This window comes from Suillus subaureus (genome assembly GCF_016647635.1).
Source record: "Suillus subaureus strain MN1 chromosome Unknown BJ212scaffold_54, whole genome shotgun sequence".
Lineage (NCBI taxonomy): Eukaryota > Fungi > Basidiomycota > Agaricomycetes > Boletales > Suillaceae > Suillus > Suillus subaureus.
The window spans coordinates 198,452-213,102 of NW_024538610.1; the positions used below are offsets into that span (position 1 = coordinate 198,452).

A 14,651-nucleotide genomic window follows, 5' to 3' on the forward strand; every position below is an offset into this window, starting at 1 on the left:
CTTGAGTGTATTGACCTCATCTCGTCTGGAGAAACGGGGTAGAGGCTTGGATTTGTGTGATGCCTGCTCGCGACGGAAACTCTTGACGATGTGACAAAACTACAGATCCTTCAGTCTTCCAACCCTTCTGCTCGCTTTAATACAGATCGCAGTGGGGAGCGAGTAAATCAATGCGAAAGCGGTGAGATCAAATTAGAGGGCAGTGTACTGCATGCGACCTCCAGGGACCAGGGTAATCCCATGCGGTAAGCACGCGCTTGTGCTGTTCGGTTCTTGTCCCAGATCATAGCACCCATTCGAGTACAGGCGGTTTATCACTGAGCTAACTGGAAGCTCCGACTCGGAGCGCCGTGTACGCACTTGGGTTCAAACCGACACCTCGTGTACCATAGCCTTGATTACATGATGACCAAAGACTGAAGACTGATCACTGATAGCACATTGAAGGTCCTGTTGTCTGACCAGAGGATTACCGCGACATTGCTTGAGTAGTGGTAGGCGCTTACCGTGCCAGAAATTACTGCACGGCGCCTGCATCCAATGACGAGATCCACGGTATTAATAGTAGTCCCTGAAGCCTCATGCTGCCACCCTGGCTAAGAAAACCCTGACCAAAATCCAGATCCTTCAAACGGTAAGAATGGCCCGGGCTCGTAGGTTGAGATATAACAGATCATGCTCTGAGGAAGCCGCAAAGCGCCCCGCGGTACTATGTATAACGAAGTCAGTAGTACTATGGTGCCAGTGAGCGTGGGGACCGCAGCCAATATGGTACTCTGAGCAAAGATGCGTCTGCTGGTTGTGGCCTAGACGTCTATCTTTGATTTGTACTGAGTGGTCTAGTTTGCACATCAGCGCTCAGCGATGGGCATCACATTTTGAAATCCCAGACTGGTTCTTTGAACCATGCCACTGCCACACATGCGCAGGTACTAGTAGGCCTGAATCCAGCTCCGTGGGTTCGAGCCACACCCTAAGATGCTTGCCCGGTGGAGCCGGAGAGAAACGAAGCTAATGGCCTCGTGCTGCAGAACACCGTAAGGCATTTCAAGGTTTAAGTTCAACGTTCATAGTACGCACTGCCTTCTATTATATTTCCTTTTTCGTTCTTACTCCTTCTCTAACTTTCATCTCGTGACCACGGACAAGTCGAGTGGCGTGTGCAGGGTCGGGAAATACCCATGTGATGTGCGGCCGCCAATGCATACGATCAACCCAGGAAAGGTTTCGATAGTCGACACAGTACACTTCACGAAAATGTACTTTCGTAGATTGTTATCGAATTGGTGTCCGTTTTCTGTCAAGTTTACAAGACTCGAATGCTCTTATCCGGAAACCTTGGCGCCTCTGAGTCTCTTTCGCAACGTCTCTCTTCATCATTTGCTTCCCCGTTGAACTCATTATCTGCCTAACAACTTAAGTAAGGTTGTGTCGAGGTTTGTTGAATTAGAAAGTATGTAGACTGTTTCCTCATGAACAGATAATTTCGAATGTAGGCGGACAAAAATAACGATCGATCGGTTCTTCGGTGTCTGGATCTGAATCCACAGCGGGAACCGATATCATACGCAGCCCGCCATGTAAAAATTGCGCTGTAGAGTGTTTTCCCTCATCGACCTGTAGGATCGGGTTGTCATTCAACTACAGCGAGGACAAACGTCTGAAAGAACCTTGTTGCGGACCTGCTTAAAACCGGGTGCGAACACTTTAGCTAGATGTACCAATCAGACTACGGGTACATGAACGCCGTCATAATACATGCACGTTTCAAGGGTCTCTCCGCGCAACTTCTTGAGAAATGTAATAAGTTAATCTCATGGATGTGAAACATAATATACACACATGCCTCTAACCTTCCACCCGTAGAACCATCAAGGTGCACCAAGGGCGCACAGTGCTCTGGAGCTCACATCAGATGTTGAGATCGCGGACAAAGGTGCGATGTCAGAGGATATCATGTGCCAAGCGGCCGCAAAGCAAGCTAACCGCCCTCAGCAGCTTCTGCTTCCAGTATCTCCTTCTCTAAACGTGCACGCTCAGCTTCACGCATGCGGAGGAGCGTCAACGACTCGTAGTCCATCCCCGCCTTTGCAGTAGAAGGTGGTGGTGGTGCCACATCATCAAAACCAGGCTTATCAAACAGAAAAATCAATGATTTAAATAGACTGACCGAGTGGACCAGACTTACAAAACTCGAGGGAAACGAGCTGAACGTCGTCCCCTCCGGAGCAGTCTTTGTCGGGAGCGGTTCAGCCCGCTTTGCTGCGGAACCTCCGAGTTCTCCGCGTTCGCGAAGCCAGCTTAGTATTGGAGGCTCAGATCCGCCCGCCCAAGCCACGTCCATGCCCCGACCTTTCAGCGACTCGGCGCTCGATACCACAGCAAAAGCAGCGCCCAGCTGATTGAATGGCACCAGCGCGGTCACTATCATCTCACCATCTACAAGTCCCTTGGATTTTTTCGACTTCTTAGCTTTCTGCGACATCACCACCGTCCCTTCATCAATCTCGCCAAACCGTCGAAGGTGGGCTGCGAGTGCGAATGCCGTAGAAAGTGCAGGATATGATGACAGGGTATATTTGACACGGATCGTTGTATCCAAATCGCCAGGAGGCGGCGGAGCGAGGGAGTCTTCTTCAACAGTTCCGTTTGAATCAGGCTTCGACTTCGCACATTGACGTTCCAATTCCTGCAGCTCGAGCTCCTTCTCCCTCTGCTCCCGCATTCGTCGCCCCTCCTCGCGAATCCTCAAATTTTCGCTCTCCCTCGCAGTTCTCTCCTGCTCTTTGGCCATTCGCGCCTTTTGAACTCTTGCTCCCGCTCCTCCAACTCAGAGACCATCGCCTTACGCTTATTGTCGTAAGATGCGAAGCGCTGCTTCTTAGCAGCTTGCAAGCGGAGTTGTGCATCGAGCGCGAGACGACGGAGCGGATCGAGGAGGAGGGTGGAGGCGGTTGTCAATGCATGAAATTTCTGGGCTACATTCGTTCGTTAGCTACATTTTTAACGAAGCTAGGTACGCACCTGCATTAGGGTCATTTCTGTTCTGCAACGACAGTGTTAATTTAGTCTCGGGCTCTCGACCTTGGAATAAATAGACGTACTCTGTCTGGGTGGACTTTTAGTGAGCGGGTTCGATAGGCTGTCCTAATCTCAGCTTCGGTAGCCTCCTGTAAGATCCCAAGTAGTTCATATGGGTTTTGTTCTGGATCTTCCGGCGTTTTGGGTGGCATGGATGTTGAACGATGTTCTGCGCCCAATTACCTTGCTTGTCAATGTTTCTAGCACCCAGCACGTAGTGTTGCCGTTAAAATCGATGCCGGTTCGAAAATGACCAAAATCGTTTCAACTCGAAACTCCGATTTGAATCGAGTTGTGCGCAACTCATTGGGCTAATCAATTTGGTGTACATACATCGTAATCCCCTATGAATGGCCCCGGGTTCGGACTCGACATAGCTGCCAACATCAAAGAAATTTTCTATGTAGAACACAATCCAGTTGGACAATGTCGTGTAATAGTTTCAACTTGCCAATCGTCTAGTCAATGCCGCCGTCGTCTCTAGGCCGTGATTCAAGAAGGCAATGAAAATGGGTTCTGGAGAGGGAAGCTTCCTGATGGAAAGATCACACTACCAGCTGCTCCATGACCGCATAACTAGATGGTTGTCAACATTCAAGATGGTCGATAGAGTACTTATGCTAAATCCAGTATGTACTCACCGCCTTTGAAGTTCATGCTAATTCTCTGTTGAATCCTTCGTACTCGAGACACAGAATACTGATATTTCAGACCTCTCCATGGATGCGAAGGATACTGATGTTCTTCGCAACATACATTAAATCATTGTGGTCCCTCACGTAGCACAGGAACTCATCTCTTCCAAGTGGACACCAACCCTATCAATAGCTAGTAAACCCAATTATGAAGCACAATCAGGGAGTTATCCCACTATATTGATGTTGGTCTTGATAAACTGACGCAGTACATCGGTGAAGGAAGGAAACCGCGCATACATGCACTTTCGATGAGTGCGTTTCAAATTTTTTCATGTATTAAGTGATTTTTCATGGTCCGAAGCATAGTTGTTAACCCAAGCATCAAGCTTGAGTACTTGACCCCCAGAGCAGTTGACGAGTTAATGGCTGCTTGGAATCTTCGCGAGTTTGACGAGTTGCTCCAGAATGCAAGAGACACTGATTATAATTAGTATGTCTGCTAACCGTACTAGCCACGGGTCAGAAGGCGGATATCCTGGGATCGAAATATTCTGGTCCAATCTATGTCGATTTACCTGAATTTTCCACCTCGATTCGATTCGCCTCGGCGGCAACACTTCAGGCTCTCTGAGAGTCATAATTCTATCCGGCAACTTCCATGGCCAGGCAAGTATTCACAGAGATGCGATGCGACGTCTGCCTTTGGACTTGTCTGTTTCGGGCATTCGGACAGGGCCAAGCCTCTAGTGGTTGCGCAATCTGAAACAAGTACTTTAGCATCTGATTATTCCTATTATCCCTGACGAGCTTCGTATTCCCGTCGTTTGTATTTTGGCGTTCTTGAATTGACTTATATCTGGTTATTCGAGCGTCTGATTTATTCGTTGTGCCATATCTGGGTCTGAAAGCTTCTGCTTCTTGACCAGGCTCGCTGAGCATCTGTCACATGCGAGATACATCACCGTCAGCTTGAGGTAGTTATACCAGATTTGCATAACAAATGCGACTCGTTGTTCCTTTGTTCCACTAGATTTAATTACAACTTGAGGGTGAACAGAAGATCAGCAGTACTGTGTCAGAAATTTTAATGTGTATCCGTTCAAAGTGAACTTCAAACCTTTGTTCTCGTACGCATGGTACCCGTCTCCTTCACGATGATCAGGGTGAATCAGACACAACGAATTCGAGTGCGTAGCAGTGTTCTCCTACAATGTTACAACTAGTAGTACAAGTGAATCGGATTCAACATTAACTTCTTTTGTAATCTAAAAACATAACACTTCCTCCTACACCTCTGCTGGGGTTTCTGAAGAATACTGGTAATACACTAATGGTGGCGCTAGCAATACAACACGTTCTTTTGGTAGTACTCAGACTTGTTATTTTAAGGTTCGTGATCTTCTCGCCCTGATGGATGCAATAGAAAACTTGCGATCCGCCGGACTGCGCACAATGCGATAGGGGTGCAGACGTGCCCCCTTGGCTATCTGTCGTTGTGGCTGGCGCAGGCATTGCAAGGCAGGCCCAACCAGAAGAACGGGCTGCGCAGGTTGTTTGAGGTTTGTGACACCGGAGAGGGGGTGTACGTGTGGAGCATCGGGATCAGGAACGACAACGACTGCGTCGGCGTACTCGAAAGTGGTAGGTACAAGACACATTTTAGTGGATTGACCACCAGAAGTAGGAGAGCGCGAAGATGAGAGGGGCGAAGGGGTGGGGGAAGGAGTGCGAGAAGACGTTGAGGATGAGATAGAAACCTGACGGTTCTGGTGTGAATGTGAATATTGACTGCTGGGTATGTGGAGTCTTGGAACCTGGAAATTACTCTGCTGTCAGTAAAAGCCGTGTATATTATAGGTTCACTAACCTGGCGTTTCAATTCATACGAGTCATGGAGTGCATCGATGCGGGGGCGTTGTGTCTTGAGTGCACGAGGAAGATGAAGTGAATGAAGCGGGGGGAGTGTAGGACGAACAGATGCAGACGAGTCCATTATTGGAGAATACAAAGAATAACCACTTGGAGAGCGATATGATGAAATGTTCAGTTAGCTGAAGTGTCCACCAGGGTCCCCAAGGCCTGCCTTGAGTGTCGAATTTGAAGGTAGAAGAGCAAAGAGTATACAGTGTGAACTGAGACGAGACAGATGAGAAACGTCAAACATCTGGAGAAGGATGTCTGATCTTTATAGCGGGCAACATACATAAGCGATGCATTGTACTATAGACCTGACATCGTGCATTGTATTCCCCGACACGGAGACAAAAGCATTGAGATTAATGGATTTTCCGAACCAAGTACCACTTATTTGCATGTATTTGGGTTCAACCCCTTCAACGAACAATGCTCACTGACTTGCTCACGTGCTCATGAATAAACCTGAGCTCTCCGTGTAAAGCGTTAACAACCATCCCGACGTTTCACGGCGAATGATTATTAGTGGTTCATTCATTTGACTTCGTACTTCCTAGTTGACCGCTAAATTATTTTAACACTCGCCTTATCATTGGCATACCACAAACTTGGTCGAGGTCCCGAAGTATTAATATAACTAATAGTCTTAACAGGAAATTTGAGCAGATTCAGTATACACAACCTACCTCATTTATCTACCATTTACGATGGATGAAGTTGTACCAGGAGTTTGGATCGGAGATCTGCAGAGCGCTTTGGATGTCAAGGGGTTGAAGGAGAGAAACATCTTCAGCGTTTTAACAGCGATGCGGGGCAAAGTTACCATTCATGCGGTGCGTACCACTAGCGCTTCGAGTCCCAGGTTCCTGTGCCCAATTATCCTCTAGTACATGTATGATAAAGGATCCGAGGCAGACGCTGATGCAGATACCTCTAGATATTTAACAGATACCAAGTCAACGTTGACGATAGTGCAAATGAAGATGTCCTCGTGCACTTTTTACCATCAATATCATTTATCCAGAACGAGCTCGACAAGGGTCGTGGTGTACTCGTGCACTGCATGGCTGGAATCAGTACGTTCGAGCTTGGCCGACTAACGTCATCTTCTCTTCCGCTAGCCCGCTAGCATCAGTTTTGACATCTGATCACACAGGCAGAAGCGCAACGATTGTCGCAGCGTACCTCATGTACTCGTTGAAGCTCGACCCAGAAAGCGCTGTAGACATGATAAGGACAGTAAGGTCCATCGCTGAGTAAGTTACTTCACCTCGTTCCCATGCACCCAGATGAGGATGCTTCTGTAGGCCAAATGAAGGATTTATGGAACAACTTAAGGTGTTTCACCAATCGTCATACAAGTTCACGCGGCGTGATAAGGCAACCCGTATGTTTTACCTGGAACGGACGATGGAGGAAATTATGAGTAAGTCTACCTTCTACCTTGCCTATGATAATCGACGCTTCAGGCTCAAGATCAAGTGCTAATCAATTGAATCATAGATGGAGATGGGACGATTCCAGACAATGCAATGTTCGCCAAGCATCCACGAACACCATCTGATTCTGTACCCAACACACCGATGATCGTACCAAGCCGTCGAATACGATGCAAGATGTGCAGGTAAGTCATCAGATTATGTCATGCTCCCCAGTGCTAATTCATACACGCCACCTTTCGCAGGCAAGAACTAGCGACGCGCGAGCACATGCTCGATCATGGGCAACTAGGCCCACCAACGCCCGCTCTGCCCTCGCTATCGCCTGCCACGTCGAGGCGCCCGTCTGCAAACGACCGCGGCACGTCCTCGCGGCGACCGTCCATGAGCCTCGGCGCGCGGGCGCTGATGGAATCGCTTTCGATGTCATCACTCTCAATGTCAGCACTCGATACGGATGATGATCACTGAGCCAGATGAACCCAAGAACGGGCACACAGACGATTTGCCTCCCCTTAGAGTTGACGTGAAGTCCTCGCGATCATCCTCAATGTCAATGGAAGGCCTCGGAAAGGACTTATCGGACGCACTCGATGCATCTGTCGCCACCAATGACGGCCCATCAACAGGGACGACCACGCAATCCGAGACGGTGCGTGTGCTGTCGCCTGTACATGAGAGCCAGGATACATCGAAGACCGGTGGGCCGCTGCAGCCTCCAGTTGGACCTGGCAGCTGAGCTGCACTCTCATCCGAAACTCGCGGCGCTGCGCATGCCTCCGTCGTTGAGTATGACAGGGATAAGATCGTCGATCAGTCCACCGATCCTCATGAATCCCAAGTGTTCTGGGTATTTTGTCGAACCAGTAGGGGTTTATTTGTCTGTCGTCGATCTACAAATAATCATGACTTTTCAGATGAAATGGATGGAACCTTTTTTGGAGAGTGGCCAATTAGCAGGGAAGATTATTTGCCCGAAGTGCAGTGCCAAGCTCGGCAACTATGACTGGGCTGGCGTATGCTGTAGCTGCAACAGTGAATGGGTAACGCCAGTACGTTGCATTTACTCCCAGCTCTTCACTCTTCGTACATAAACTCACGCCATGCCAGGGTTTTTGCATACACCGATCTAAAGTCGATGAAGTAGTAATGGGTTGAGCAGCGACGGATCAAATATAACTTACTATGTACTAGATTTGATTGTTTGAACTTACTCAGTAGATGGCGAATCGAATGGAATTGAGCAAAGGAGTGTGGGTATGTTAGGTAGTATTCCAGTGAGATACAAGGAGCGGTTTGGTTCTCAAAAGTCTTGGGTAACTGCAAAAATTGAAATAATGCATACATGGAACGAAAAAAGTCACAGAATATAAGGGATTTATATCATGATATAGCGAAGACCATTATCAGGGAGGGTAGGCTGCGAGAAAGCGAGATATCGTGCGCGAAAAGCAAAAATAGGCAAGGCAAGAGAGGAAATGGGCGTTGTTCGCCTAACTACCGATCACCAGTAGCGTTAGGTACAGTCTTTGTAGATCGTCGAGAGCCAAAGCGAAGCTTCCCATCGTCCCCTCGGCCCCATGAAAACAAACCGCCTGTATCATGAGAGTGTGCACTCCCCGTTCGCGATCGAAGCGACCACGCAGGAGACACCGGCCGTGCAGGAGTGTTAACTTCAAGGTGGTCACCATTGTGGGAGTGATGGTGATGATGACCAGAATGACCGACAGTATGACGTCCATCACAACAGGCGCGCACATTTTCCAAGCCCTCGAACCCGTCGTCTGACTGGGATTGGCCATGGAGTTCAAACTCAAGGTCGTCGTCGTCTTGGCTGTGACCCATAACTCGTTCGAAGGACCTTGCGGGGCTGTACGGGCTCTCGGGCGCTGCCCATCGGAGGTATTCTGCGGCTGGCGTTCCAGACCTTTTGCCTACAGACCCTCGCATAGAGATTTGTGATCTACTCCGGCTGCCCCGCGGCGTGGTGCTGAAAGCGCCACCATTCCGGCTGCTTCGGCCACTTCGTTGACTTTTGGGGCTTGTATCAGTCAAATGACGGTGGTCATCGTCTGTGAGCTCTGCGCTTTGAGACATGGGACTCATGGGGGCCACATTTTCATTCTGACTGGTTGAGGGCGTCATTACAGGGCTGGGACGAGCAAGCAGGTATTTCAAAGCCTAGAAAGATGTAAGCGTCCACCCAAAAGTTAAACGAGAGCAACGGACATTGAGCCAAATGTCATGGCGCTCCTTGGTAGGAGCGGTAATCTTCATTTCTCTCTGGGCTGTGGATATCACTACGCTGTACTGGTATAAACCAGGAGGCATGGGATTGGGATCTAAAACAGAGCGAACACCTTCGATATAAGCTGTAGCCACACAAACCGTCAATTCAACATCATTCAGAGAAACATTACATCATTTCACTCACCGCTCTTGGCACTCGACTCTGAAACGTTTGATGATCCAGGGTCAGCAGAGCTCCAGTACAAAGTCTTGGTATACGGATGCACCCAGAAGAACCGCTTGTGTCTCTTCTCTCCATAGCCCTTGCCAATGGTGCGCCGGGTATATTTGTACAAGAACTCGCCGATCATAGTCTGGGTGATCGCATGGATGACTGCAGGGTCTGTTGACATACTATTTCTGTTGTCATTAAGTTGATCGACATTCTTGCCAGGGGTAACGGGCATGCTGGCGCCAGGAGTGCGGTTTAAGAAGACATTGTGGTCCGAAGATATGGACGACCGTGGTGAAAGTGCGCTTCTATCTGACGCCAGGGACGTGCTCGACATCTCCCTCCTCTGCTGCTCGCGTACACCCCATGATGGTAAGCCAGACGGTGGAGCCGAATTTTGTGCATACGCCGCAGCATTAGCAGCAGACCGGAAACTGCTTGTGGATGGCGGCTGCCGCAAATTTGATTGAGGCGGGGGCATACTCGAGCCATGCTGCCTTGGACCGTAAGCACCACCCCTGCCGTGTACGGAAAGCATTGTGCCAAAGGTCGGTGTGGTGGCACGCTGTATGAGTTCTGGAGGTGGGGGGGAGGACGGACGAGGTGGCGGCACGTCCGATGTCGAGGACGTAGTAGCTACTCTCCTGTCCGGGATGAAAGGGGGCGGTGCCATGGTGCTAGGCGGAGGCGGCTGGCGAGGTGGTGGTGGCAAGGCCATCATAGGGGGACGAGTCTTGTCTACAATGGAGGGTACAACAGAAGCAGTTCTTGAACGACGAATTCCATCGTCGGCGCCAGAGGAAACTGCAGACTCAACCGACCGTCGATGGTCTGCATTGGAGGTAACAGAACGAATGATGCCGAAGCTTGTGGTACTGACACTGGAGTCGCGAATAGTAGAGGGGGAAGGAGAAGCGGGCGCTGCAATGGCGGGTGCAGGGACGAACTGGAACTGCTGTACTGTCGTGCCCACTCGGAAGAGAGCGGGGGACGCAGGGAGGGAGGGTGCGGGAGTGGCAGTGGGGGTCATGGATGACGCAGAGGTGTCTTGCCAGCTTGCAATGACGGGCGAAGCAGTAAAAATATCCGTTTGGACGGACATCTCCTTTAGCTCTGGCTTGGAGGGCTCGCCAACCTTCTTGGTCACTTCGACTGCCTTCAAGACTTCAACTGGTTCTTGGACCTCCTCGATGACTTCCACAGGTACTTCTTTGATGATTTCGATTGGAACCTCCTTGATGATCTCGATCTCCTTGATGACCTCTACCGGGACCTCTTTGATAACCTCCACCTCCCTGATGACTTCAACAGGTACTTCGACTTCCTTGATAACTTCCACCTCCCTGATGACTTCAACAGGTACTTCGACTTCCTTGATGACTTCCACCTCTTTGATGACCTCCACCTCCCTGATGACCTCCACTTCCTTGATAACCTCGATGACCTTGGGCTCTTCAACGCTATCCATACCAACACCCCTCTCCTCGTAGGTAGTTGTGTCACGATGGCGTAACTCCCGATGTTGCGTCATAGACGTCATTGACGACCGCCTCGAGATTACCAGCGCCTTGATACTCTCATCATCGCTCTCCGAAAAGTCGTTGTCCGTCATCGTCAACACAGAGTGGAAGTCCTCCCGTGATTCTGTAGCAAGACTTCCCCGCGCGTCGTGGTAATCATCCACATCTGTGTCTGTTTCTATACCAGTCTCCGTCGCTCCGTCGTCAATATCAACGTCGATGTCGCTCTCCTCCTCAGAGGTGAAGCCACCTGGAATGGGTCGTCGGCTGTTAGCTTCACCAGGAATGCCACCACGTAAGGTGTTGTCGCCCTCCAACGAGCGAGAGAAATCAGACTGTGTGAGCGTCGTGCGCCTCATCGAGCTCCGTGCGATGAAAACGCGATCGGAGGGCTGCATTTGGTAGAAGCTTGTGCGGGCTGCAACGGGAGAAGTAGGTTCGTGTTGCACAGCTGTTTCCATGTGCACCACAGAGGACTCCTCGTCAGTCTGGCACGACATTTCAGAAGTGGTAGGAGATGCTGGCACGGGTTCAAGGGCTTGCTCGACTTGCACACCCATGTCGTTCGCTGGGGAAGAGGGCGAGGGGACAAGTCACCGTCACGTCCTCGAAGTCCGTCTGACACGCCATTTCAGTGGTGATCTTGACTTCAACATCTTCAGTGACAGACGTCATGCCAATGCCGAGCTCTGCAGCCAAAGCCTCAGGTTCCCCAACAAGGGACGCCGGTCTGGCCTCCTGGAAAGCAGCACCGCCACGAGCGCGTCTTTGTGGGGCTCCACCACGCCCAGTGCCGCGAGGCGAGGAGCGGGCCAGCAGGGAATGGCGAAGCGGGCTGGATTGACTTGGAAGCGAGCTGTAGGACGCAGACTTGCGGAGTACATTGGCAAACATAGGGTCCATACCCTCAACGCTCGTTCGCTTCGAGGAGGTAGAAGGTAAGGAGTCAAGGTTTTTGCTCTTCCGGCTCGCCCTCTGCGTTACCCTCGTCGGAAAGAATATCGTCAGCAAAGTCGGGGAGGGGCGGCACGGGTGGAGGAGGAGATGCATTGTAATCAGATGTAGGACTGGGACCTTTGTGCTGCCATGCCGAGCCTGGTAACAAGGGAGGACCTCCCCCTGCCTCTTCTGCCTCTGGCTCTGCCACCACCAGAACGGTATGGCGTCAGCCGGCGAGGATGCTTAGTCTCAGTCTCGTCATCGTCATTTGTCTCATCTTCTGGGGGCTCGTTTTCATCATGTACATACCCAGAGGAAGACTCCAGTTTGCGCCTATACTCCATTCGCATCTCCTTCTCGCGATGCAGACTGCCCTTTGAGTGTGCTAATCTGCCTCTGGGCGTGGACAAGCCGCTGCTGGAGGGCCTCAATCTCATTATTGGGATGGTTTGCTCGCATGGAATGGGCGTGATGGTGACGGGTCGGGGGAAATGTCTACAAGATCCTCGAATACATCAGGCTGGAACACGGCCGAACTGTCCATTTTTCGCCTGTTGTTGGTGCTGGCTGAGGTGAAGACATCATCATCCTCTGTAGCAGGGGTCGAGTACTCTTTGCCCTGGTTTGCGCCAGGCGTGAGTGGACTCCCGAATCGTGGACCGAGGCGACGGCTTGCTTTCTCTACTTCCGCCTTCAGCGTATCAAGCGCGGACTGCAAGTCTGATTTGTCGCGCTGTAGACCCGCAGCATGCTTACGCGCCTGTGCCACGTCTGTCTCGTGCTTAGCTTTCATATCATCGAATGCAGTTTGGACGCGCTGTGATTCGTTCTTGTGTTGGTCTGCTGCTTCTCGTGTGCTGTTGAGCACTTTCGTGATGCGCTTGTGCTCGCCTTCAAGGCGCACGATTGTCGACTGCGTGTCTGAAAGTTGGGTACGGACTTCTTGAAGAGTCACTTCGAGGTTCCAGTTTTCTTCTTTGAACTTGTCTGCGGCAAGTAAATTTCACGAGGCAAAGCAATATTATAAGACTAACCTGAACTCTGTTCTTGCGATCGAAGCGCGGTACGTAGAGATTCAACGGTCCTTTCGAGGTCGTCTTTCTCCTCCTTCATGTCTTGGATGGCCTTATCGCGCTCTCCGAGAAGGCTCTGGAGCCGTCGCACTTCGGTGAGGAGTCCACTTCCGATCTCGAACGCAAATTCTGGAAAAACGGTGAGCCGTGAAGGCAAAACCGAAAAGAGTGAAAGAAACTTGCCAACGTCGTCTGCTCGATGGGCAGCATTTTTTGGCACGACGAGACTGGGCAGCAGATGAAGCTGAAGCTTTGGAACGCTCGGGCTCCTCTCGAGGGAGATCATTGATTGGTAAGGCTGGAGATGATTGCTGTGTAGGAGGACGCTAGAAATAAGTAGATTACACGTTAGTGCAGATGCATTACGGATTTCGTAGGCGAGGCGTGGTGCATATGGCATTCACCAATAGCAGGCGCTTGCCTAAAATTTTTAAATGAAAGACTCACTTTTTGGCCAAAAGCACCAGATAGCTGCGCGTTCTCTGCGTCCCAAGCAGCAATAGTTTCTGCTAGTTCGCGATAACGTTCGCGCGCGTCAGTATCTAGTTCCTCATCCTCTGCATGTTCTGCATCAAATTCCTGGAGTTGTCTTATCTTCTCTTCGAGCTCTATCTGCTGTGCGAGAACCCGCTGACCGAGAGTTCCCGCCTGTTTGCAGCTGCCTTTCCTTGTTATCGAGAAGCTGTTGGAGGCGAAGCTTGCGTTGGCCTGCGGAGAAAAGGCTGGGGCAGAGAAATCTGGCATGTTTGATGGGACTTCTGCTAGACCGTCATCTGATGGACTGGCCATGCCTGCGCAGGCCGTCGACGATCAAAATTCTGCAACGTCTTGATGAATGGTTGGTCTCAAGAAACGCGACGCGGCCTTGGCCCCGAACCAACATGTGCTAACCGAACTAACTCGTATCAAATTAGAATATATTTCTCACGGTCCTTTACTTATTTTTCGGTTCAGAGAAGGTTCTGACTCTTTTTTGTCGTATTTTTCGGTTCAAGGCTTCACGATGTTCTGACTGGGTTTCAAGAGGCTTCTGGTCAACCTGCTAAGTGCTTGTGCTTCACCTGCGTTAACTGCTATCAATCCAAGTCTCTAATTCACCCACTTGAAGCTGCAACATTGACTTAATGGTTAGCTGTGATTGTCCCCTCTTAGTCCGCCGTTCATCCTAAAATGAATCCAGATGCTGACACCGTTATGTAGCTGAAAGTTCCTCGTCGCTGTTTGCACGTCTCCCGATTCCTCCCCTTCAAGTCCAATGCGAATCTTCCGCGCTCTTGGAGTTCTTTCACATTACGGACCAAGGCATTACTGCGGCTTAAGATAATTGCACCGAATGACAAGGACGCAGGTGGTATGAAACCGATTTATGCCGTGGCCTTCAGATCCAAATTTCGTGCGCTGCACCCGAAGGAACGTCCGAACCTGTGATACAAGACTGCTATATTACTACCAACAGTAGTTCAAGTCAAAGTACACCTACTTTTACTACTTTGGGCAAATATTCACGTGAACGTTTATCTTCAATTCCCAAGTTACCTATTTCTGTGTTGTTGGTGAGTTCCATTGTTTTTCTTTCTTCCGTGGCT

At 50.2% G+C, this 14,651-nt stretch overlaps 4 protein-coding genes across 4 annotated transcripts; 1 reads left to right on the forward strand and 3 right to left on the reverse strand.

Moving 5' to 3' along the window:
* Positions 1-1,635: 1,635 nt before the first annotated feature.
* Positions 1,636-3,377, reverse strand: BJ212DRAFT_1392444 (uncharacterized protein). The gene is made up of 6 exons (XM_041337062.1): positions 3,105-3,377; positions 3,025-3,046; positions 2,839-2,978; positions 2,189-2,800; positions 1,865-2,131; positions 1,636-1,792 (listed from the first exon to the last, which is right to left on the reverse strand). Exons 1-5 carry the CDS (start codon positions 3,231-3,233, stop codon positions 1,982-1,984), a joined length of 1,053 nt encoding a protein of 350 aa, XP_041187211.1. The 5' UTR covers positions 3,234-3,377; the 3' UTR covers positions 1,636-1,792; positions 1,865-1,981.
* A 1,524-nt stretch (positions 3,378-4,901) lies between these two features.
* BJ212DRAFT_873673 (uncharacterized protein) lies at positions 4,902-6,009 on the reverse strand. Its single transcript, XM_041344253.1, has 2 exons — positions 5,587-6,009; positions 4,902-5,533 (listed from the first exon to the last, which is right to left on the reverse strand). Exons 1-2 carry the CDS (start codon positions 5,710-5,712, stop codon positions 5,099-5,101), a joined length of 561 nt encoding a protein of 186 aa, XP_041187212.1. The 5' UTR covers positions 5,713-6,009; the 3' UTR covers positions 4,902-5,098.
* An 82-nt stretch (positions 6,010-6,091) lies between these two features.
* On the forward strand, positions 6,092-8,324 carry BJ212DRAFT_1392450 (protein-tyrosine phosphatase-like protein). The gene is given in 10 exon segments (XM_041337063.1): positions 6,092-6,466; positions 6,571-6,709; positions 6,790-6,889; positions 6,941-7,059; positions 7,137-7,257; positions 7,318-7,512; positions 7,592-7,793; positions 7,813-7,938; positions 7,990-8,124; positions 8,183-8,324. The coding sequence occupies 10 exon segments, from the start codon at positions 6,341-6,343 to the stop codon at positions 8,228-8,230; spliced, it is 1,311 nt and encodes a 436-aa protein (XP_041187213.1). The 5' UTR covers positions 6,092-6,340; the 3' UTR covers positions 8,231-8,324.
* Positions 8,325-8,569: 245 nt separating this feature from the next.
* On the reverse strand, positions 8,570-13,854 carry BJ212DRAFT_1449648 (uncharacterized protein; the record flags this gene model as incomplete). The annotated part of the gene is made up of 12 exons (XM_041338729.1): positions 8,570-8,643; positions 8,665-9,253; positions 9,302-9,444; positions 9,507-9,556; positions 9,581-9,675; positions 9,697-11,621; positions 11,644-12,038; positions 12,128-12,424; positions 12,472-12,979; positions 13,027-13,194; positions 13,226-13,391; positions 13,513-13,854. 12 exons carry the CDS (start codon positions 13,852-13,854, stop codon positions 8,570-8,572), a joined length of 4,752 nt encoding a protein of 1,583 aa, XP_041187214.1.
* Between the last annotated feature and the right edge of the window lie 797 nt (positions 13,855-14,651).